Source organism: Mirounga angustirostris, unplaced genomic scaffold (genome assembly GCF_029215605.1).
Source record: "Mirounga angustirostris isolate CCGP_5_RB_7025 unplaced genomic scaffold, mMirAng1.0.hap1 SCAF_5, whole genome shotgun sequence".
Taxonomy (NCBI): Eukaryota; Metazoa; Chordata; class Mammalia; order Carnivora; family Phocidae; genus Mirounga; species Mirounga angustirostris.
This window is the reverse complement of record NW_026991713.1, coordinates 71,684,983-71,709,533: the sequence shown is the minus strand read 5'-3', so window position 1 is coordinate 71,709,533 and position 24,551 is coordinate 71,684,983. Positions and strand designations below refer to the sequence as shown.

General features: G+C 36.2%; 1 protein-coding gene across 5 annotated transcripts in view; it reads left to right on the top strand.

Annotated features, from left to right (window-relative positions):
* The window catches only part of LRRK2 (leucine rich repeat kinase 2), a 141,924-nt gene that overhangs the window by 33,534 nt on the left and 83,839 nt on the right, over positions 1-24,551 (top strand). For all 5 annotated transcript variants that reach the window (XM_064591391.1, XM_064591393.1, XM_064591389.1 and 2 more), the window contains 7 exons: positions 2,321-2,433; positions 8,850-8,994; positions 9,128-9,267; positions 13,678-13,806; positions 13,881-14,051; positions 19,764-20,022; positions 23,808-23,996. In XM_064591391.1, the coding sequence (XP_064447461.1) occupies positions 2,321-2,433; positions 8,850-8,994; positions 9,128-9,267; positions 13,678-13,806; positions 13,881-14,051; positions 19,764-20,022; positions 23,808-23,996 (1,146 nt within the window). The remainder of the gene's footprint in view (positions 1-2,320; positions 2,434-8,849; positions 8,995-9,127; positions 9,268-13,677; positions 13,807-13,880; positions 14,052-19,763; positions 20,023-23,807; positions 23,997-24,551) is intronic.

Genomic DNA, 24,551 nt, shown 5'->3' with positions numbered 1-24,551 from the left:
ATATCTTACCATTCTGTATATCAATGAGTAACTACAGTATCAGTACCCCAGTAGTTTTGAGGTTGATTATGATTCTGCTTTGAACATGTTGAGGTAGGTGCTTATAATATCTAAATTCATTTATGAACTAGATCATATTCAGATATTCTTAACTGTAACAAAGGTGCATATTATAACAAAGTTATATAATACAGTATCCAATTCAGGGTCATATATCACATATGGTATTATGTCTCTTAAGTTTCTTTCAATCTAGTACTTTTCAATTTCTTCTCTTTTTTATAACAATAAGTTACTGGAGTGATTGACTCTGTGGCTTTGATAAAATAATAATGAAGCCACAGTTATTTTAATAAAATACATTTCATTGGTTTTTTCTTGACTTTTATCGGTTCTAGAGGAAATAATGTAAAATTGTTTAAGAAGGGACTTGTGCAAATTGGGAAGTGTATAGAGGAAGTTGATTGTGAGTATAAAACCACATCCAGAAGAACAATTTAGAGAAACTGAATTTGTTTAATCTGGAGATGATTTAGGATGATATGAAAATTGTAATACAGCACATTCATTTGTAGTTAATAACAATAAAACTGAACAACTTGGAGGAATTAAAATGTGTCAGGCATTATTCAAAGTGCTTTATGTATATAAACTTTTTAAAATTCTCACAGCAACCCATAAGGCAGATACTGCTTTGTGTGTGTGTGCCATTTTACAGATGATAAAACTGAGGCGTCTCAATGCTGAGATGTAGAGGCATTGAAATGTAGAGATTTTAAGGTCACAACTTATAAAATGGAGCCAGATTTTCAAACTATGCAGCCTGACTGCAGAGTAGGCACTTTAAATATACATTTGTGCAACAAACATATTGAACAACTGTTATATCTAAAGCACTATGCTTGAAACTCTTGGTGATGTGGAGATGATTAGGCTATGGATCCTGCCCTCAGAAAGTTTGCAGTACATACATTTTAAAGGGCTGTTACATGGAAAGGAAGTTATATCTACTATGGACAGTAGAAAGTCAAGTGATATAATAAAGACCAGAGATGAAATTTATGGTGATGTTCATTTGGTCTTAATGTAAGAAGGATGTTTATTAAGACTTATTACATGTGCTGAAGTTTTCACTACTCAGCAGGCCTGCTCTTAGTGGTTATGTCTGCTTGGGATGCAATGGGCAGTTTCAGAAATTAACGTGGGCTTGGTTGCTGAAAATAAGACACAGAGAATTTAAGTGACTTGCCCAAGGTCATACAGCTGTAGTGAATGTCTGAGCCGGTTTGAATACATTTTAAAATGAGGACTGAAAGCTCCAGGAGGGTGGTGATCCATCCAGCCTTTGTTATTCATTGTGGAATTCCCAACATGTAGCAGCACCTCTGGGATATAGGTAACCTTCAAGTTTTTTTTGTTGGGTAGATGAAAAGCTCTATATGCAGCCAGTTTATAGTTCATGTTAATACAAATGTTTGAAGTGAAAGATGATAAAGAATTATTTATTAATCATTATTTTTATAGTCACAGGTTTTGGAGAGCTCATTCATTCATAATAATTGTTTTATATATTCTATTCTATAACCAATATTTTTTGACTTCCTGTTTTTCCAAGTTTTAAGATAGTTTTGTTACCAGGTAGCTTAATAAGGAATATGTTTCCTTTAAGTAACTTAACACTAGTAGACAGCCTTAGAGCACTTTTAACAAAACTACATACTCTTTACCATCATAATGCTGAAACTAAAATCTTTTTTTCTTTTCTGTCTGCATTTCATATCTGACCTTTTTCTGTTGTAATCCAAATAACTGAGCTTTTCTCAAGTTGTCTATTGTTGCATAAAAATCTTTTAACTTCTGTATGAGTACAGCTTATTTGAACAAAAAAGACATTGTTTGCTACAGAAAATTTCTCCACGGAGTAACTTTCTGCTACTATATTTATTTATTTTTCTCTTTTTTTATTTAAACATTTTTTTATTAGCTTCAGAGATAGAATTTGGTGATTCATCAGTTGCAAATAACACCCAGTGTTCATTATATCAAATGCCTTCCTTAATGCCCATCGCCCAATTATCCTTAAATTCAGTAAACATCCACACTCGCTGTATTTATTTTATATTCAATGATAAATTTTTTTTTATAAATTCCTTAAAGATAAGGGTTGTTTGAAAAGGAACTGTGCGTTAGAAAAAAGAACAACATGTGTATGTATTGTTAGGTTAATTATGATCATTTCTACAAAGTGACAATCTGCTCAGCTTAAATCTTTATGAGAATTTATTTATTTATTTATTTATTTATTTATTTATTTATTTAGGCATGCCAGAAGAGTCCAGGGAAGATACTGAATATCAACATAAGCTAAATGTGGTTAAAAAACAGTGTTTGAAGAATGATATTCATAAACTGGTCCTAGCAGCTTTGAACAGGGTATGTACAATGAAGGTTTTCTGCCTTTATATCATTAACTAGAATATGAAATTTGGGGAAATGGAAGGGTTGTTTTCACTTAAGTTTTCCATCTTCTGTTTACTATGATAGTAGGAAGTTACGTGGGTGGAGACGTAGGATGCCAATAGGGATGTAGGGGGTGAAGAGACGTATCATTCCAGCTAAGGGAAGCATACTCTTGACTACAGACTTGGACAGGTTCTTTAAATGGCTAGTAACATAAATCCACTCCAGTCTACACAATCAGAAAGAGAACTAAAGAACTAGATGTTCAGCTAAGCCTTATGAGTGATGTCAGGAACTATGGCTTCTGTTTTCTTTCTTTTGGCTCCTTGTCTTTCTTTTCTGGTCTGAAAGGTTCATTCCATGAAGACAACAGGGCACAACGTTAAAGTCTTCTTTGATTGCATGGGCTTACTTTCATTGCTCTCCTCAGAGATAACCTCTGAAATGGTTCAGCGTGCATGGTTTCTTCCCATTTTTCGTTATTTATGTATCTGTGTACATTTGCAATAATATAGTGACTATAATCAACAATCATACTAAGTATGAAAAAAGAGGGGAATTACATTTATATTGTGGAATGCAAAAGATATTGATGGAATTAAGATGGTTTGAAAGTTTAATGTAAGATGAATTGGTCTTTATGAAAGAGGTAAGAGTAAAGATGTAAAGAATGATTAATGTTTTCATGAAAGGAAGAGAGCAGTCAAGGTAATTAATGGAAATGATTCCTTATGATTTAGTATACTTTGAAAAATGTCATAAATTAGTTAGAGTAGCCTGCAGAGAGATCTCCTTTAAAAATTCAATTTAAACTGAACTTTATAATGTAATTGTCTATGATATATTTGAGTCATTTGTACTGGAACCTTAATATGATTTTTGAGTATAGCAATATAATGGGTTGAATTCAATCCCAGAAATATTTTTTTTTTTTAAAGATTTTATTTATTTATTTGAGACTGAGAGAATGAGAGACAAAGAGCATGAGAGGGAGGAGGGTCAGAGGGAGAAGCAGACTCCCTGCCAAGCAGGGAGCCCGATGCGGGACTCGATCCCGGGACTCCAGGATCATGACCTGAGCCGAAGGCAGTCGCTTAACCAACTGAGCCACCCAGGCGCCCCCAATCCCAGAAATATTTGATGAAAATCAGTAGGTGGAAGGAACTGTGTTAGGCATTGGGAAAACAAAAATGAACATGTTTTGTTCTATCTCGCATCTCATTCGGGGTAGGGGAATAATAGCTATGCATAAACCACTCATTCTGCATTAGCACTTATGAGCTATACTAGCTTTATGGACAGTGTTCTAGGACTGTAGGGGAGGGAGCAGTTAATTTTATTCATGGTATGTGTTGGTGAGCAGCAAGAGGTACCAAAACAGCCTTATAGATAACTGCAATTCTGGTTAGCCCATCTTTTCTGAAGTTATTGAATACGAGTGTGATAGAGTGGAAGGAGTCAGGAGTCAAGAGACCCAGCTCTACCTGTAAATACCATGATGCCGAGAAATCACTCAGCTCTCAGGTCTTACTTTCTTTTTGCTAATTAATCCCAGAAGTGGTTGAGAAACCTGCCACTTCCCCCCGCCCACCCCATTTCAACAACTGAATAATGACACTGCATCTCACTAAACAGTGACTGTCATTTGGAGGCAGGGAGTTAAGGTCAGGGGGAAACAGAAGTGACAGTGTTTTATTTTTAAAAATCTCCCCTGTGTAGTTCCCCTAATCCTTCACTACTTTTGAGAAAAAATGCTCTAAAAGAGGAATGTATGTATTTCTTTAGCTCTAAAATTCTGTCATTGCACGTCTCACTCTGAATAAATGTTACAATGCATCAGAGATTTTAGGTCCAAATACTGCAAACATGTGAAATGAATTCCCTTTAAAAATAAGTCTATTCTTGGAAAACAGAATTCCCAATAAGGTAGAATTTGAGATTCAACTAAGATTACAATGCAAAGACTATGGAAAGTATTTATTGAAGTGAATTAGTGTGTGGATATATATGAAATTCCAATAACATTCAGGCTAAAGTTCAAATCTGTTGTTGTTTTTATAGTTGGACTCTTGAAAAAACAGTTTGGTTGGTTGCAAAATATTGGGGTTTTATCTTCTTTAAAAACTTTGTAGGCATTTCACTGTCTTTTAGTACTGAATGTTTTAGTGGAAAAATCCAAAACCAGCTTGATTTTTTCCTCACTTTTAAATGAATGATATTTAAAGTCCCAAAGGATTCTTTTTCCTGAAGTCCAGATATTTTATTAGAATGTAACCTAATGTTAGTCCTGGACTGTGTGGTGTCTTCTTTTTAGCTCTACATTTAACCTTTTTTTTTCCCCCCCGTGGGAAGTTTTTTTTGAATTGCAGTTGACTTAGCTGGTAGCTAGGAAAGAGGCTGGTGTGGTCATTTTCCCCCTGAGCTGACTAGCTAGCTCACTGAAGAAGCCATTTTAATTATTTATATATTCTCTGAAAAAAACTTGGAAATCTGTGGGACGTAGGCAATAAGATGTTTCCAATTAATGTCTGTAGGTGTCCTTCCATTGGCACTTCCAAAAACTTCATTTGGATAACATTGCTAAGTATAAACTAGTAAATTGAATTTAATTTCCTTTTGAACAGCAGTACATTAAGTCACTATTTTCAAAAAGAACATTTGATGAAAGAAAAATCCATCATAAGCTTGTATGTATCATAAATATGTACATGTAACATATGTATATATATATTCAAATTTATGAAACTGTCAAAAATCAGATACCACTATTTTAAATTATCAATTTATTTGAGCTCCGTCATATATAATAATGTGATACTGTCATTCTCTTTTTGCATCGACAAATCACAGGTTTCCTGTTGCAAGTCATTAGTCATCATCCAACTGCACCTGTTCAGGATTAGAGGCGTTTAAGGTAGCAGAACCAGTAATTGAATAGAAACTTGTTGAGGGATGGTATTAAGGACAAAGATACATGCTTTGTAAATATCAGTTTAATTTTTAGCATAAAAATAAGCCTATGATGCATTTTTAAAAAAAGATTTATTTATTTATTTATTTATTTATTTATTTGAGAGGGAGAGAATGGGGCAGAGGCTGAAACCCAAGCAGACTCCGCTCTAAGTGTGGAGCCTGACGTGAGGCTCAATCTCACCACCCTGAGATTGCAACCCAAGTTGAAACCAAGAGTCAGATCCTCAACTGACTGTGCCACCCAGGCGCCCCAAGCCTATGATACATTTTGAGGTTAGGACTGGCTACATGATTTGTGGGGCCCAAAGCAAAATGAAAATGAAGGACTCCTTGTTTAAAAATCATTAAGAATTTCAAGACAGTGGCGGCAGAGCATTTTACCAACTCTGGGGCCCTTCTAAGCACAGAGACCTATGAGAGTGCACAGGTACACACCCATGAAGCTGGCCCTGCCTAGGAAATAGATGTGGTGGTACTATTAATCAAACCGAAACTTCAGAAAAGATAATCTACAATCTAACTTTTTCTTTTTTAAGAAGATAATGAACTTTTATTTTTATTTATTTTTAAAAAGATTTTTTATTTTTATTTATTTATTTATTTATTTATTTATTTATTTATTTATTTATTTATTTATTTATTTATTTATCAGAGAGAGAGAGAGAGAGAGAGCGAGAGCGCTCACAAGCAGTGGGAGAAGCTAGCTCCCCGCTGAGCAGGGAGTCTGATGCGCGTCTCGATCCCAGGACCCTGGAATCATAACCGGAGTTAAAGGCAGACGCTTAACTTACTGAGCCACCCAGGCAACCCGATGATAAACTTTTAGCTTTGAACGTCTGAGTTTAAGATACTGCTGTTTTAGCAAAGAGTAATGGGAGCTTAGCTAGAGCTTAAGAGAGTTTAAACTTGGGCTTTGAGTTATCTGCTTAAGGGTTTCTGTGTCTCAGTTTTTTTCATCAATAACATAGGGCTAATGTTTCTACATTACAGAGTTGTTGTGAGGATTAAATGAGTTTAATACATATAAAGTGCTTAAGGGAATGTCTGGGCACATAGCAAGTGCTACATAGATTTTAGCGTTACTGTTGTGGTTGTTACTATTGCTGTTATGGTGACATGAACCGCATTTGTGTACAAAGTCCCATCCATGAATAGAGGGGTTTTAAGAAAAGAACTTTGGACAAAGTTTGACATTGAAAGAAGAGATTGTAAAGGAGATGGGCAAATGAATGGCTTTAAAGTTTGAGAATAATTAGGGGCGTACCATGTCATGGATATCAAAGGAGGATAAAACAGCGGTTCAATTGTTGAAGGCCTTTTTTCTTTGAGTGGTTAGAACAGCAGTCTGATTATATGAAATTAAGGGGTGGTGAGAATATAGAGGTAGTGGGTATAGATGTTTCTATTAATAAGTTTAGAAATGGAGGACAAGTGGTAGCTTGATGGAAAGGAAAACCAATTTTTCATCTCTGAGGAGGGTGTTTAGCCCAAGGCCTGAACTGTGTGTGGCCATCACTCAGGGCTTACTGCAGGGACAGTGAGTCCTCTCATTTCATCCTCGTAAGAACCCTGCTTTATTAGGGTCAGTGGGAGGTGAGGAAGCTGAGAAGACATGAGCCATCCCTCTAGCTTCACTTTGAGCCACTTTGAATTTCTTTTATTTTTTGAATAATACCTTCTGAGTAAATACCACTTCTGAGTAAATGTTATTTCATTCATTTTTAGTAGAACTAAAATGGAGCTATTAGGTTTTAAAGTGGAAATAAGAGGCAGAATTTAAACCTAAATTTAACTGGCTCCAAGTTACTACCCAGGGAGTTGGTAAGATGAAAATAAAGACAGGAAAAAGTGTAAAGGGAGGCGAGGATAAGGTGTGTGTTGTTGAAATGATAGATGAAATGATGTACAAGCTGAGCAATTAGGGCTTGGAGGAGAAAGGCACAGAATTAGAACCCTGTGCAAAAAACCCCACACCCTATACAAAAAAAAAAAAAGGTGAATGAGGACAATTGAGAGGCATTGGAGGATGAGATTGGAAAAAATGAAAGTCTGTTTGTTGACAGTATGGAAGTGAAAAAGGTTGGAGGGTAGATGGTTTTAGTGAAGAAGCTACAACAGAGCTTGAGGTCTGACTTGAAGCTCTCAGCTCCATGGTGTCCCCATGGTGGTGTCAATCAGAGATTTGGAGTAGAGATACCATGGAGCTAGTGTCTGTGAAAGCAGAAGTCCTGTGAAGGATAGCATTGTAATTTTTGACAGGAAAACTATTATGTGGGCATTCACATCATGGCAGAAGTTTGTAAAGCATTGTGGAAAAGCTTTACAAAAAAGCCTACCTGTCCCATGTAAGAGTTAGCTACATGTCATAGACGTCGAAAGAGGGAAGGTGTGATTGTGATTGTCCATGGTTGGAAGGTGTGTTGACTGTTTCTTCTCAATCAATGAGTAGGATAGCCTGTGGGGGGCGGAGGGGGGAGAAATGTCCTCTATTAGAATACCTGTAAATAATGTCAAATCATCTAGAGGAGTTGATATTAAGAAGTTAGAAGAGGGGCGCCTGGGTGGCTCAGTTGGTTAAGCGACTGCCTTTGGCTCAGGTCATGATCCTGGAGTCCCTGGATCGAGTCCCGCATCGGGCTCCCTGCTCAGCAGGGAGCCTACTTCTGCCTCTGACCCTCCCCCCCTCTCATGTGTTCTCTCTCTCATTCTCTCTGTCTCAAATAAATAAATAAAATCTTTAAAAAAAAAACACAAAGAAGTTAGAAGAGGTAGCAATGAACCTCCTGGACTCTTTTTTTTTGGATCCTGAGCTTTTACAGGGACACATTTATATTCAAGTCCTAGACCTGACACATATTAGCTTTGTGACTTAAGCTCTTCTTGTTTCTGCATCTGTAAAATTTGGTGAATCTATTACATAGGCTCTTGGGGGGTAATAAATGAGATTTGGCACATAAAACACTTAAAGAGTAAATTCTCAATTAGAATCTTCTATGGTGAGAGTCAGCATTGCATTTTTCTGGTTATGTATGTAGGCAGTGGGATTGAACATCCCCAATTTGGTCTCATCTCAGCAATGTACAATCTGTGTGACTTTAGGAATACTGAACCCCTTTAACCCTCAGTGAACTCATTTTATAATGGGAATGATATTGGTATGGATTTAAGATTCTTGTGAATAGAAAATGCATGTAAAGTACTTAGTACAGAATAGACACCCAGTAAGCATTAAAATGGTAGCTCTTATCCTTAATAATAACTAAAAAGTAATTAGTAATACAAGGCAAAAATCAAGGAAAATAATCTTTATCTAGACTACCTAGTTTATATTTTATTAGTTTGTTGCTGCCTTTAACTAGGGTAAGTATTAAGAACTCATTTTAAATAGCAAATATTAATTGTCCTTTTGATTTTAGTTCATTAGAAATCCTGGGATTCAGAAATGTGGGCTGAAAGTAATTTCTTCTATAGCACATTCTCCGGATGCGTTAGAAGTATTATCCTTGGAAGGTGCTGTTGATTCAGTGCTTCACACACTGCAGATGTATCCAGATGACCAAGGTTAGTACGATTTGAACTCAGGATTTAGGATGATTCTTATAGGCCTTTAGCTGTTGGTTGGATGTCTTTAATTTTTTTCTTCAGTTTTGAGATTTAAAACAATTTTATTATTTTTTTCCTTTATTTTTTTTAGAAATTCAATGTCTGGGGTTAAGTCTTACAGGATGCTTGATTACAAAGAAGAATTTATGCATAAGAACTGGGCATCTGCTGGCAAAAATTCTGGTTTCCAGTTTACAACGATTTAAGGATGCGGCCGAAGTACAGATTAAAGTATGTGCATTGTCTTGAAGGGAGTTTGGGATCTTATGAAGATTTCTCTTTCAGAGCAGTTGGTACAATTCCCACTTTGCATTAATGGAGATATTCTAGTTAATTGAAAACCATTTATCATTTTGTAGTATTTTAATTATAGAAGGTGAAGAAAATGGGGTTGAATCACTAAAGATCCCGTGTTTTGTTATAAATCTCTAAAATCAGCATGTTTATTTGCCATTTGTCTTTTTCATGAAAGAGCAGAGAATATGCTAAAGAAATTCCAGCCAGCTGAGCTTTATTTGCTTGATTTTAGATAAATAGAAGTTATAATTATTCCAAAATTTGTCTTTCTCAGTGTTTTATTGTGGGCTACTTACCTCTAGTAATTTTTCTCCTTGATTTTTCTTCTTGAAATGAAATGTTTTAAACATTTTCATCAAGCAAAATTTCACATGTGATATATAATAACTGTTCCTTATAAGGAATGAAAGATATTGGCTTAGAGGAGATTAAGAAATAAATTGGCTCAGCTCTTTTTTTCCTATCATGTATTTATTTATTTTTATTGAAGTATAATTAACATATAAAATCCTATTAATTCCAGGTACACAACATGGTGATTTGATATTTTTATACATTACAAAATGATCTCCATGTTAAATCTAGTTACCATCTGTTATCATACAAAGTTATTACAAAATTATTGACTATATTCCCTATGCTCTACATAATATCCCCATGACTTATTTATTTTATAACTGGAAGTTTGTACCTCTTAATCCCCTTCACCTATTTTGCCTGCCCCTCAACCCCTTCCCACTCTGATAACCAACAGTTTGTTCCTTGTATCTTTGAGTCTGTTTCTGTTTTGCATTTTTTTTTGTTCATTTGTTTTGTTTTTCAGATTCCAAATATAAGTGAAATCATATGGTATTTGTCTTTCTCTGTTTGATTTGTTCCACTTAGCATAATATCCTCTAGGTCAATCTATGTTGTTGCAAATGGCAAGATTTCATTCCTTTAATGGTTGAGTAATATCCAGTTTTGTGTGTGTGTGTGTGTGTATCACATCTTCTTTATCCATTCATCTATCAATGGACACTTACGAGGTTTCCATATCTTGGCTATTGAAAATAATGCAGCAATGAACGTATGGGTGCATATATATCTTTGAATTGGTGTTTTCATTTTCTTTGGGTAAATACCCAGAAGTGGAATTGCTGGATCATATGGTATGTGTATCTTTAATTTTTTGAGGAACCTCCATAGTGTTTTCCAAAGTGGCTGCTCTAATTTCCATTTCCATCAACAGTGTACGAGGAGTCCCTTTTCTCCACATCCTTGACAACACTTGTTATTTTTTGTCTTTTTGATAATAGCCAGTCTGACAGGCATGAGGTGATATCTCACTGAGGTTTTGATTTGCCTTTTCCCTGATTGATTAATGATGTTGAGCATCTTTTCATGTGTCTGTTGACCATCTGTATGTCTTCTTTGTGAAAATGTCTATTCAAGTCCTCTACTCATTTTTTAATTTTTTTTGGCATTACATTGTATAAATTCTTTATATATTTTGGCCTTTAACCCCTTATTGGATGATACAGATACAGATACATTCTCCCATTCATTAGATTACATTTTCATTTTGCTGATGGCTTCCTTAGCTGTGCAAAAGCTTTTTAGTTTGATGTAGTCTCATTTGTTTATTTTAGCTTTTGTTGCCTTTCCCTGAAGAGTATAGTTCAAAAGAAATTGCTGATTCCAATGTCAAAGACTTTACTGCCTATATTTTCTTTTAGGAGTTTTATGGTTTCAGTTCTTTCATTCAAGTCTTTAATCTATTTTGAATTAATTTTTGTATATGGTGTAAGATAGTAATCCAGTTTCATTGTTTTGCATGTAGCAGGTTCAGTTTTCCCAATGCCATTCATTAAAGAGACTGTCTTTTCCCCATTGCATATTCTTGGGTTAATTGATGATATATGTATGGGTTTATTTCTGGGCTCTCTATTCCATATCATTGACTTAAGTGTCTGTTTTCATGCCAGTACCATACTGTTTTGATTACTGTAGCTTTGTAGTATAGTTTAAAATCAGGGAGTGTGATACTTCCAACTTAATTTTTCTCTCTCAAGAGTGCTTTAGTTATTCAAGGTCTTCTGTGGTTCTATAGAAATTTTAGAGTTATTTGTTCTAGTCCTGTGAAAAATGCCATTGGTATTTTGATGGGGATTGCATTAAAGCTGTAGATTGCTTAGGGTAGTAAGAATATTTTGATAGTGTTGATTGTTTCAATCCATGGGCATCGTGTATCTTTCCATTTATTTGTGTTGTCTTTAACTTCTTTAACCAATGTTTTATAGTTTTCAGTGTACAGGTCTTTCAACTCTTTGGTTAAATTTATCTTTAGGTATTTTGTTCTTTTTGATACAATCATAAATGGGATTGATTTCTTAATTACTCTTCCTGATAGCTCATGATTAGTTGTACAGACATAAAACCAATTTTGTACATTAATTCTGTATCCTGCAACTTTATTGAATTCATTTAATAGTTCAAATAGTTTTTTGGTGGTGTCTTTAGGGTTTTCTACTTATAATATCAATCATCTGCAAATAGTGACAGTTTAACTTCTTCCTTTTCAACTTGGATGCCTTTTATTTCTTTTTCTTGCCTAATTGCTGTGACTAGGACTTTTAAAAGTGGTGAAAGTGGACATCCTTTCCTGTTCCTGATCTTAGAGGAAAAGCTTTCAGCTTTTCACCATTGAGTATGATGTTAGCTGTGGGTTTGTCATATATGGCTTTTATTATATTGAGGTAGGTTCCTTTAGATATAGGTTTAGATATAGGTTCTTATATCTACTTTGCTGAAAGTTTTGTTTTTTTTCTAATGTTAGCAAAACAAGTAGTCTCTTTAAGAGTTTCTGCTTTGGTTGAGGGTTTTTTTAGTAATGGAGTTTGCAACTTTCATAAATCACACACAACAAATATTTTCGTAAATGGCAGAATTGACCAGGAGTAAAAATGTCTAGGCTCTATCCTCTGTACAGATGTTATTAGTAAATGGGATAATGTATGTAAAGATTTTAATTATAAAGTGCTGAACACACACACACTTATATTAAAAACAACAATGTGTTTTATAAATCTGCTTTTTATAATGTGCCTTAGCCTCGGACTATTAAAGCCAAGCCAGAATTGATTAAAAATAATCCTAGAGAAAGGAAATAAATTTGTACAGGTATAGAGCTCTTAGTTTACTCCGTATTAATTCATACAGGTATAAATTTTAGGATCTCTATAGTAGAGGTTGTGAACTGTTGACCAGTGGGCTGAATTTGGCCTGCCAACGTATTTTATTTGGCCAGTTCCGTGTTTCTAAGTTTTTATTTTGAATTATGTGCCTTCTACACATTTGTATTACTTGCTTTGCTGGTGCATTCACTTGAATTTGCAGGGACCTCTAGTCTAGTGGTAGGTGGACTACATGTTCTCAGATCTGCATAAACTAAGACTACTTTTCTGATCAACTGTTGGTAAATATTTGTTGACATTCAGTATCTTAAAAGCTCAAAATAATAATTGTATTATTTAGACAATGTCATTAATATATTCAAAATAATAAAAATTTTAAAAGTTCAATTGATCTTTCCGAGCTTACTGAAGCTAAATAATTGTAAACTCAAAAGTTCGTTATTTCCTTAGAATATCTCATGAGTGGAGAGCCCAGACAACTCTTAGGAATATGTTTGAGGTGGTTCTAAAAAGTAATGGCAAGACTGATTAGTTCTTTATAAATAATTTGCTATAAGGATGTAAACCTCAGAGTGCCTTTAGAGCTTTTCTCAAATGTACTCAACATGAATGAAATCTAGGAGCTCACATTTGTCTCCTTGGGGTTGAAATTTCAGAAGAAAGCCACACAGACACACACACACACAGACACAAACACACACACACATACACACACACACAGCACAGAAGAAAGGGGAAATACTGGGCTATCTAGAGAAACTAATCTGCAATCTTATAATAAAAAATACACTTTAGTGACCGGTTTGAGTGTGTAACCCTGCTGATTCAGCTACTCTAATATTAATTAATATCTGGTTTTTATCCTGTAAGTATGTCTTCAGACAGGAATCTTTAAATTAAAAGCCAACTTTTAATGCATTAGGTATTTTTTCTGCTTTGCTAGACTATGGTTTGTTACCCGGCATTTTATTCTCTATGTGCCTGCTATATTTCTTAGCAATGAGAGAGCAAGGTGTGTTTATAGGATTATTTCAAGGTTTACAGCTTTTAAGTACAAACCCAATAAATACATCTACTTAGTTAAGTATCATATACAAACTCTCTGTTTTATATTATTTATTCTTTTGGCCTAGACTTGCTTATGTTATTATTTTGGTCACACTTTCAGGGATTTCAGACAATCTTGACAATACTGGAATTGTCAGTGTCTTTTTCCAAGCTGCTGGTCCATCATTCCTTTGATTCTGTGATATTCCATCAGATGTCTTCTAGTATCATGGAACAAAAGGATCAACAGGTACAGTGTTTTTCACCTATATGCTAACTGTTATGTATTTAGCTAACTCTAATCCTCATTTCCATTCTTTTTAGTTTCTAAACCTTTGTTGCAAGTGCTTTGCAAAATTAGCTTTGGATGATGAGTTAAAAAGTGTGCTGCTAGAGAGAGCATGCGATCAGAATAACAGCATCATGGTTGAATGCTTGCTTCTGTTGGGAGCGGACGCCAATGGAACAAAGGAGGCAACGTCTTTAATTTGTCAGGTAAATATTCAAGGCCTGACTTTCGTATTTCCTCTGTTATTTGACTCTACCATTGTACAGCTCTTACTTACATCCTATTGTTCTTTAATACAGAATTTACCAGTTAATTGCACAATTGCTTGTGATTAGTGGTAGGAGTTTAGATTCACAGAATTTCAGAGGCAGTAGGGTCCTTGAAGTATATCTAGTTGAATCCTTCATTTTACTTGTTTACCTACCTTGGTATGTTGATAAATAACTTTTCAAGTGTGTCTCCTACTATGCATCTCTCTACAAATTGTTCTCCAGGCACACTCTACACAGCATATGGTTTTGTTTTGATCATCTTTCAACCATTTTCTCTCTTTTCAGAAAATTCTCTCCCCAGGGCTAGTGTGTGTGTTCGTGTAGGCGGTATACTGCACACCTTGGGGATGCTGTTCACATTGACATCCCCGCCATTGGCCACCCCAGTGGTCGTGTAGCACTGTGGGCCTGCCTTCCTTCCCTCTCTTCCCTCATGCACTGAGCAAACACATCTATCTAGTTGTTCTCCTTTTCCTTCAAAATTTAACCCAAATTCTCCTTCCCTAATAAAGCTCTTCCTGCACCCGTGACCTCCATACAAAATATTTACTTCTGTAAGTCCATGACAATTTATGTACACCTCTTTATATTTTGTGAGTTATATGGAAGTAGAAATGTACAATGTTCATCTCTGTATCATCTAGAATAGCTAACTCATGGCTTTATGTACAGTATGCATTTAGTCTTTATTTATTGAAGTTCACTATGTGTTATTTCAAGTTTGCCATTGTATACATTTTAGAGTTTATAATAGCATTCAGGTAGCACCATGTGTATTTTCTAGAAATATAATAATATTTCTAACAAAGGAATTATATAGTGATTTAATATACATTATTAAATAACCAACAGAATGCTATATTTTCCAATAATTTAAAGTCTTACTTAATTTAATTTTCCCCTTGCCTATGGATTCAATTCAATTTGCCAACTGTAAACTAAGTTAGTACTCATTAGCACTCTACATAAAAAGAAACTGAACCTGTAAGTTATTTTCATGCATAATTAATTTGTACATTAAGACCAAATAAATAATCGTATTACTTAAATTTAGTCAAATTTCATTTGAGAAATCCACCTTAAAAATAGTTGCTTCTCTATTATTAAAGGTAATTAAATTATTTCCCTCAATAATGTAATACACACTTTTATTGTGTATCTTTCGTGTGATCTGCAGATCAGTGCTTAATGTTACTGGGATATGGCAAAGAACTGAAAAGAAACTTCCCCTTCACACTTTTTGTTAGGGAAATAACACCTAAAAGCACTTGAGTGCAATAATTTTACATTCCCACCAGAAACGCTTCTGACTCTTCTCTCAATTTATCCAAATCTTTCTCTACAAGCTTTTTATTTTATTCTTCTTTGCACATCCTTTGGACTTGATGCACTTATTTATATCTTTTTAAACAAAATCAGATCTTTACATCTATGGGTACATTAAATTTAAAGAATTTATCTAAGTTGCCAGAGATTTTTGCATCCAAAATATAATAAATGTTGATTAAATTTTGTGGATAGATTGAACATACATTATTTTATACTAGTGCAAAATAAGGTAGTCAATACTATTTGTATACTAATGCTGTATAATTAAGGTCTATTCAGAGCAAAGATAGAGTTAATCTTGTTAGGCTTTCTGAGGAGAATTTAATGATGCAATAGGCATGATTCCTATGGAAGAATATGGAAGATTGATACTGGGCATGAAAATGCATAAAGAGAGATCCAAAGATGAAAATCATCAAATCATGGTGGGAAGAGCCACTATGATGAAGTCTGAATAAAAGTAATAACAAGCACTGTTAATGGTGTTCATTACCCCCTGGGCACTGCTCTGAGTCCTTTATACAATTTAACTCTTACAACAACCTTAGGAATGGGTTCTAGTATTATTTCCATTTTACAGGTAAGGAATTGAGGCACAAAAGGTTAAGTAACTTGCCTAAGGACACTTTCCTGGTAGGTAATGGCAAATCTGCCTCCCAAGTGCCTGCTTTCATCTCTTGTCTACACCATAGATGCATGATAGCGGTGGGGGCAGTAAGGGGAGGAGGGGGGGTTGTTCATTCATTCTCAAAGGCTAGTGCGAAATATTAGCCTTTAATTGTAGGCTGCATTATTTATAAATTTGAAGATGAGAGAGAAGATTGCAAAGGATCGTAAATTACACTTTTGATAATCTTAGATTATATTCTCCATTATTATTTAAATGTAAAACTGTAGTTCTGAGCAGTATTTTTTTCTTCTCATGGAGTTGAAATTACGTTCATTTTTTTTTTTGTCTGATATACTCTTTTTTTTGAAGATTATTTATTTATTTATTTGACGGAGACAGCGAGAGCAGGAACACAAGCAGGGGGAGTGGGAAAGGGAGAAGCAGGCTTCCCGTGGAGCAGGACCCTGGGATCATGACCTGAGCGGAAGGCAGACGCTCAATGACTGAGCCACGTGGCTAGGCACCCCTGATAAACTTTCTTATATATCTCTGTCTTCATGGCACTGTATACCTAAAGTCAGCTTGGATCTTTTGGGCCCTCAAGAAGAATATACTATAAAAATGCTTGAGCAACTTCTAGGTGGAGAGCACAGTGCTAGATAAGTAGTCAAGAATATACAAGGGGTTTATTTCTAGGTGTGTATTGGGAGAGGAGGGAGGATAAAACATAAATCCTCTTAATATAAGGTAGGCAATAAGATGTAAATTTTGCTGGGCTACAGAGAAGGCATTTGTGATTGAGTTTTCTGGCCCCTCTGCCCCTCCCTCCTCCTTCAATCCCCCTTTTTTTCATCCCTGCCTTCTTTTTAAATTTCCTGTGGACTTTTAAAGAGGATTTTAGTAATTCGGTAGTTAAATCAAATATATTTCCTAGGTATTTTTTTTAAAGATTTTATTTATTTATTTGTCAGAGAGAGAGAGAGAGAGTGAGCATGAGCAGGGGAAGAGGCAGGCAGAGGGAGAAGTAGGCTCCCTGCTGAGCAAGGAGCCGATGCAGGGCTCGATCCCAGGACTCTGGGATCATGACCTGAGCGGAAGGCAGATGCTTAACTGACTGAGCCACCCAGGAGTCCTTATATATTTCCTAGGTATTATACTAGGCTGAGGAGGTACAAATTGAATTATAATAGCATCCAAGCCTTTCATTCTAGTTTTAAAACAGATAGGCATCTTTGGTTTAGTGTGCCAAGTGCTATGTTAAGCAAAAGTGATGGGGGCCTGGAGGAGAAAGAATGTGTGTTGGGAGCTTGGTAGCAAGGACTTACTGTGCAAGAGATTACAAAGCTGTTCCTTCAAGAATGAACATCTTTTTGCTAGATGAAGAGCAGAGTTAGACATTTAGGGCACTAGAAATAGTATAAATGAAAATAATGAGATTTAAAAAATTGCATGTTGTGTTTGGGAAATGTCTTGGGGCAGAGAGGTTTAGAAGATTTTTAAACAGGACAATGACTTGATCACATCTGAAGTAGAAGGGTACTGTGGTGGCTCTGAGAAGAATGGGTTGAAGGTGGGTAACCTGGAGACTGGTGGGCATTAAGTTGGTCATCGAACCAAAAAATGGTCCCCTCAACTTCTTTGAACATACTTAAATTCTAGAGAATTCAGGGATTTCCCCCGGTGTCTTTCCCCTAATCTGGCACCTTGGATCTTAAGGGCTTTGCTTCTTTCCTTTCCTTTTCCTTTTCCTTTTCCTTTTCCTTTTCCTTTCCTTTCCTTTCCTTTCCTCCTTTTCTTTTTTTCTTTTCTTTTCTTTTCTTTCCTTTCCTCCTTTTCTTTTCTTTTCTTTTCTTTTTTTTCTTTTCTTTTCTTATCCTTAATTTTGGGTAGGGAAAGGAGCACAGGCTTTGGAGTGAGCAGATTTGACTTCAGATCCAAGTCTCTTGTTGACTACCTCTAAGGGTTTGGACAAATCATTTATCTTTTCTAAATATTCATCTATAAAATGGGGATAGTAGTTTTTATGGCATAGGATTTTTTTTTAAAGGAAAACTTTATTTTTTTTTCTGAAGATTTTATTTATTTGACAGAGAGAGACAGCGAGAGAGGGAACACAAGCAGGGGGAGTGGGAGAGGGAGAAGCAGGCCTCCCGCTGAGCAGGGAGCCCGATGCGGGGCTCGATCCCAGGCCCATGGGATCATGACCTGAGCCAAAGGCAGACACTCAGTGACTGAGCCACCCAGGCGTCCCTGGCATAGGATTTTTAATAAGAATTAGAAATCAAGTGTATACAGACTTTAGTACAGTACCTGACATGTAATATTTCTATTACCTATTACTTTGATCTTCTAGTTGATAGAGCATCATATTCCTTCACCTTTCAGAAGCTGTTCCTGCACAGGCCAGTAGGCTACAGGTTGCTGTCTTCCCTCTGCTTACTACAGTCACTGTGGTTTTTATAGCACTGAGCATGCTGACCCTACCTGGAGCATGTGCTCTGAAAACAGTATTCAGGGGAAGGTAGAATACAGGAAATTTCTTTGTGGAAATTCAGATTCTTGTCCTGGAAACCAGAGATCAGAGATGACTGTCCTTTGCCTATGGCATTTACAAGTTTTGTCATGTTCACATTCTCATTTAATTATTCTCTATCACGAGGGAAGGCAGGGCAGTAGCCTTTACTGTGTATGGTGCTAGTTTTTCCAGCTTCAAGGAGTAAACAGAAGCCCAGAAGGTATAAGCAATATGTATAATTGGTAGAGCCTTAGGTCTTCTGACTTCCAGTGTTACGAACTTTTTCTCCTTATGTTGCCTTTCTCATGCTAACTGACTCTCATGTGGCAGATTATTTGGCTAATGCTATGCTGATATTGGTGACACTGATCTTTTATTTTCCTAATCTATTTCAAGGATGAGTTTTGCCTTATTTTGTTTCTATCTAAATTTAAGGGTGTAGAGAAAAATCACACTGGGGCGCCTGGGTGGCTCAGGCGTTAAGCGTCTGCCTTCGGCTCAGGTCATGATCCCGGGGTCCTGGGATCGAGCCCCGCATTGGGCTCCCTGCTCAGCGGGAAGCCTGCTTCTCCCTCTCCCACTCCCCCTGCTTGTGTTCCCTCTCTCGCTGTGTCTCTCTCTGTCAAATAAATAAATAAAAATCTTAAAAAAAAAAAAAAAGATTGAAGGGGGTACTCCTGGGTGGCTCAGTCCTTAAGCGTCTGCCTTCGGCTCAGGTCATGATCCCAGGGTCCTGGGATCGAGCCCCGCATCGGGCTCCCTGCTCCGCGGGAAGCCTGCTTCTCCCTCTCCCACTCCCCCTGCTTGTGTTCCCTCTCTCGCTGTGTCTCTCTCTGTCAAATAAATAAATAAAATAAAATCTTTAGGAAAAAAAAAAAGGTTAATCTAGGTGGTCAAAAAGAAATGTAAAAGAAGCAATATTTGTGGGGCGCCTGGGTGGCTCAGTTGTTAAGCGTCTGCCTTGGCTCAGGTCATGATCCTGGGGTCCTGGGATCGAGCCCCGCATCGGGCTCCCTGCTCCGCGGGAAGCCTGCTTCTCCCTCTCCCACTCCCCCTGCTTGTGTTCCCTCTCTCGCTGTCTATCTCTCTTTAAAATCTTCTAAAAAAAAAGTCACACCAAATTCAATTCACCAGTCTACCAAAAGGAAGAAATGAGCTTCTAATATGTTCACCTTCCTTTTTTGTTTACTAGGTTTGTGAGAAAGCCGGTAGGGCCAAATTGGTGGAACTGTTACTGAATGGTGGTTCCCGGGAACAAGACGTCCGGAAAGCGCTGACGATAAGCATTGCAAAAGGTGACAGCCAGATCATCAGCTTACTCTTAAGGAGGCTTGCCCTGGATGTGGCCAATAATAGCATTTGCCTTGGAGGATTCTGTATAGGAAAAATTGAACCTTCATGGCTTGGTCCTTTATTTCCGGATAAGACATCTAATTTAAGAAAAGAAACAAGTAAGTATTAGCAGGAAGATTTTGTCCAAGTCTTGTTTTTATTCGTATTTTTTTGTCACTAATCTTTTCATTAGGTTTATTTCAGTTTGGTACAACTTAAGCCAAAAATATTGTGAAGGTTTGGATATCGGGTTTTTTTGGTCATGAAATGCTTGAAAGTGATATTATATTTAATTCTTAATGACCTAGCAAATACATATTTTATAAAGATAGAACCAAACAGTGGGATCTTTCTGAGCAGTTGCTTTTTAAAAAAATATATTTTATTTTATTATTATTTTTTTAAGATTTTATTTATTTGTTTGAGAGAGAAGGAGGGCATGAGTTGGGGGAGCAACAAATGGAGAGGGAGAGCAGACTCCCCACTGAGCAGGGAGCCTAATGTGGGCCTCGATCCCAGGACCCTGGGATCATGACCTGAGCCGAAGGCAGATGCTCAACCAACTGAGCCACCCAGGCGCCTGAAATATATTTTATTTTTTATTATAAAAGTAATCCATGATCATTTTAAGAATTTAGGAAGACACAAAAAGTGAGGAAGAAAATAATAGAAAAACTACTACTTTCTCTACTATGTAGAGTACTACTACTACTTTCTCTACTATGTAGAGTACTACTACTCTACATAGCTAATCAATGTAGATTTTCTTACTAGATTTTTTATATGCTTACATATACATATGCATTAAAATGTATATGCAGAAACATACACATATATACTTTGCATTTTCATTTTAACGTATTTAGTTTTAAGTCTTTTAATATTTCAATTAAGGATGTATTTTCTTTATATTTTCAAGTTTATATATATTAAGTATATTGATGACAAGCTAGCATCGTCCTCCATTAATATTTCTGTTATTTCAGATGTCAGTCACTCATACTGTGTTTCTAAAACTTGAGCTCCCTGCTTTCCCTCTGATAACTTACTCCCATGCCCACTTCCTTCCCTACAGTGATCATATTCCACGACTCTTCACCTTAAGAACTCTGCAGTGAATAACATGTTTGCTTTACTGTCATTTTTCTGATGCATTGACCTGGCAAAACCCTATTCCTGTTCACTCCAACAGTCTGCTTCTTTTTTTTTTTCTTTAAGATTTTATTTATTTATTTGACAGAGAGAGACACAACAAGAGAGGGAACACAAGCAGGGGGAGTGGGAGAGGGAGAAGCAGGCTTCCCGCAGAGCAGAGAGCCCGATGTGGGGCTCGATCCCAGGACCCTGGGATTATGACCCGAACAGAAGGCAGACGCTTAACGACTGAGCCACCCAGGCGCCCCTAACAGTCTGCTTCTTTCTTTCCCTTCACTAGGGTAGCTAAATGCTGCTGGAGCATTCATCTGTGCCTATTGGGGCCTCTGCAAATTCCAGGTCTCCAACATTTTGGTGGACCCTAAAAGATTCAGTCAGGCTGAATTTCCCCAAGTTTCTTAAATGCGTCATATACTCTTATTTCCAGGCTATTCCCAGTGTTACTCTAGCTACCTAATTTTCTTACCTTCTCTCTCACTTGTCTGTCTCTTCATTCTTTTTGCCTCAGCACCATCTCACTTTTTATAAGAAAACATTCCTGCCCATGTGAAGTTGGGGTGGAAGGTCCTCCTACATGCTCTGTAGCTCCTTGTTTCTTACCTGTACCAGCACTTATCACATTATATAATTGTATTTTTTCTTTTCATTATCTACCTTTTGATACATTACATGCATCACAAAGTCAATGTCAATTTTTTCCATTGTTGTAACTTTAGCATCTATGCTAGTACTTTGCACATATTAGGTGCTCATTAAATATTTATAATATTGGCAAAAATAAAAATTTGGTAATAAATTATGTTGATAAGCATATGTGGAAATAGGCATTTCACACATTATTCATATGAACTTAAATTATCCTCTTTTGAGGACAATCTGGTAATATCCATTAATATTTTAAATGCACATCCATACTTTTTTGCCCAGCTATATACTGATAGAAATCCATGATAAAGGCATCCTTAATGTACACAAGAAGTCATGTACAAGGATGCACATTAATATATTGTTTATAATAGCAAGAAATTATGGGGAAAATTCCCAAGTATTCTTCAAAAGAAACTATTTGAATCAATCATGGTACATTCATGCAATAGAATGCTTTGCAATCATTGGGGGAAAAACATCTAGCAAATCCAAATGTTCAGATGTAGAATGCATTATTAAGTAAAAAAAATGAATAAAAAAGCAAAGAACAGCATTTTTAGTATACTGATGTTTGCGAAAACACAGTTGAGATATGGTAGTCATAAATGTTTGAATATGAAAAGACTATGTCAGAAGAAAAACTCCAGAAATTCATTCCCTGGTTGCCTCTGGGGACCTTGGAAACTAATGAAATATGATTAGATCCCATGTTCCATCACTTTAAGCAGTCTCCTGCCAACAACCTGCTTACTTGAATCTCTGAGTTCTGATGGAGAGAGATTGTAGGCCCCCTGCAGAGGGATGAAGGGAGATTTACCATCCACTGTATTCCCTTTGTTCTGTATGACGTTCTTTTTACCTTTGATAAGTCTCACCTAATTAAAAAAATACAATAATGTCATTTGATTCATTGGAGAGCATGGCTATAATTATATTGGCAGCTCATCTGAGTAAAGAACATTTTGGATTCATAGCTTTAAAACATTTTTCAGATACTACTTGACTGAGTCACATACACATGTATTTGAAGAAATTGCCAAGCTATATGTAGCATAATGAGGACTTTGCAAACTTATTTCTTCATAATAGAACATAATATAAATTATAATAAAATAGAAGGATATTAACTTTAAAATTCCACCAAATTTCCCAGTAGAATGAATCACTTAGCAAATAGTTCATAAACAATAATATAATTTATTGAGCATTTTCTATGTTCTGAGTATTGTGCTAAACATTTTATATGCATCATTTCCTTTATTTTTAAATTTATTTTATTTCTTTATTTTATATATTTTTTAAAGATTTTATTTATTTATTTGAGAGAGAGGCAGAGATAGCGAGAGAGAGCAAGAGCAGGGAGGTGAGGGAGAAGCAGGTTCCCTGCTGAGCAAGGAGCTGATGTGGGGCTCGATCCCAGGACCCTGGGACCATGACCTGAGCCGTGGGCAGACGTGCTTAACGGACTGAGCCACCCAGGCGCCCCTGCATCATTTCCTCTAATCTTTTTCATAACCCTACGTTGTCATCTTCACTTCCCAAGTGAAGATACTGACCCTCAGGGGTCTATGTAACTTGCAAGTGTTATTACTGTTATTTGAGCACAGGTCTGTCTGGTTTCAAAGCCCAGGCTCTTTCCTGTTAGTTTCATAAATATTCAGTTTTGTCACCTACACCAAAGCTTTGAGTAAATTTTTATGATTTCTAAAAAATTTAAATTCACCGCCTGCTTCTTATGCAATATCATGGTTATAAAGTGAGAAATAAATATACGGGTGCTTGGGTGGCTCAGTCTGTTAAGCGTCCAGCTCTTGATTTCAGCTCAGGTCATGATCTCAGGGTCGTGGGCTCGAGCCCTGTGTCGGGCTCCACACTCAGTGGGAAATCTGCTTGAGATTTTCTCCCTCTGCCCCTCCCTCCCCATGCTTGCTCTCTCTCTCTCTCTCAAATAACTAACTAAATAAATAAATAAATGTTTTTTTTTTTAAAAGAAATAAGTGTAAAAAATTCTCTAGAAGTATGAGGATACATAAGGAACTTTGGTATGATCTATGTTTATGTTTCTTGATTTCTAAGTTGCTTGTGTATCTTTTTATTGTAGATGTAGGATCCATCCTAGCAAGAATGGTGCTCAGATATCAGATGAAAAGTACTGTGGAAGAAGCGGCAGCCTCAGGCAGCAATGGGAATTTTTCTGAAGGAATACTTGATAAATTTGATGAATGGACCTTCATTCCAGACTCCTATGTGGACAGTGTGTTTGGTCAAAGTGATGACCTGGATAGTGAAGGTATTTATTATAAAGAAATATTCCCTTTATGTTTTAAGATATTTACACACTGGCATTGAACAATAGAAACTGAGACAAAACCCTGATTTAATTTATTTGGAAAACTTGAGGAAAAATGTGTTCATTATCAGAAGTAGTTAATGCTCACTAATTCCAGTTAAGGTGATGTCTGTCAAGAAAATGTATCTCTGCATTTCCTAAGTGTTATAATACTGACTATAATCAGTGAATGGTGACTAATGTAGTGAAAACACTCTGACTCTGATTGGATTCCATGTTCCTTCATTGACAAGATCCTTTTGTGGCTTGTGTAAGCCCCTTACCCTTATTAAAGATAGTGTTGCCAACCTTCCAGGATTATTTATAAGAATTAGAGAAAATGTATGTAAAGTGTCTGGGAGAGTGCTTCCCAACTAGGAAATGGTTAATAAAAAATATTTTTACCTTTAGAAGGATTAAAATAATATTAATATTTTAATAAGACCCTTGAAATAACTTTAAAAACTGCCATGACAATATATATAATGACAGCAATAGAACTTACATATTTAATAC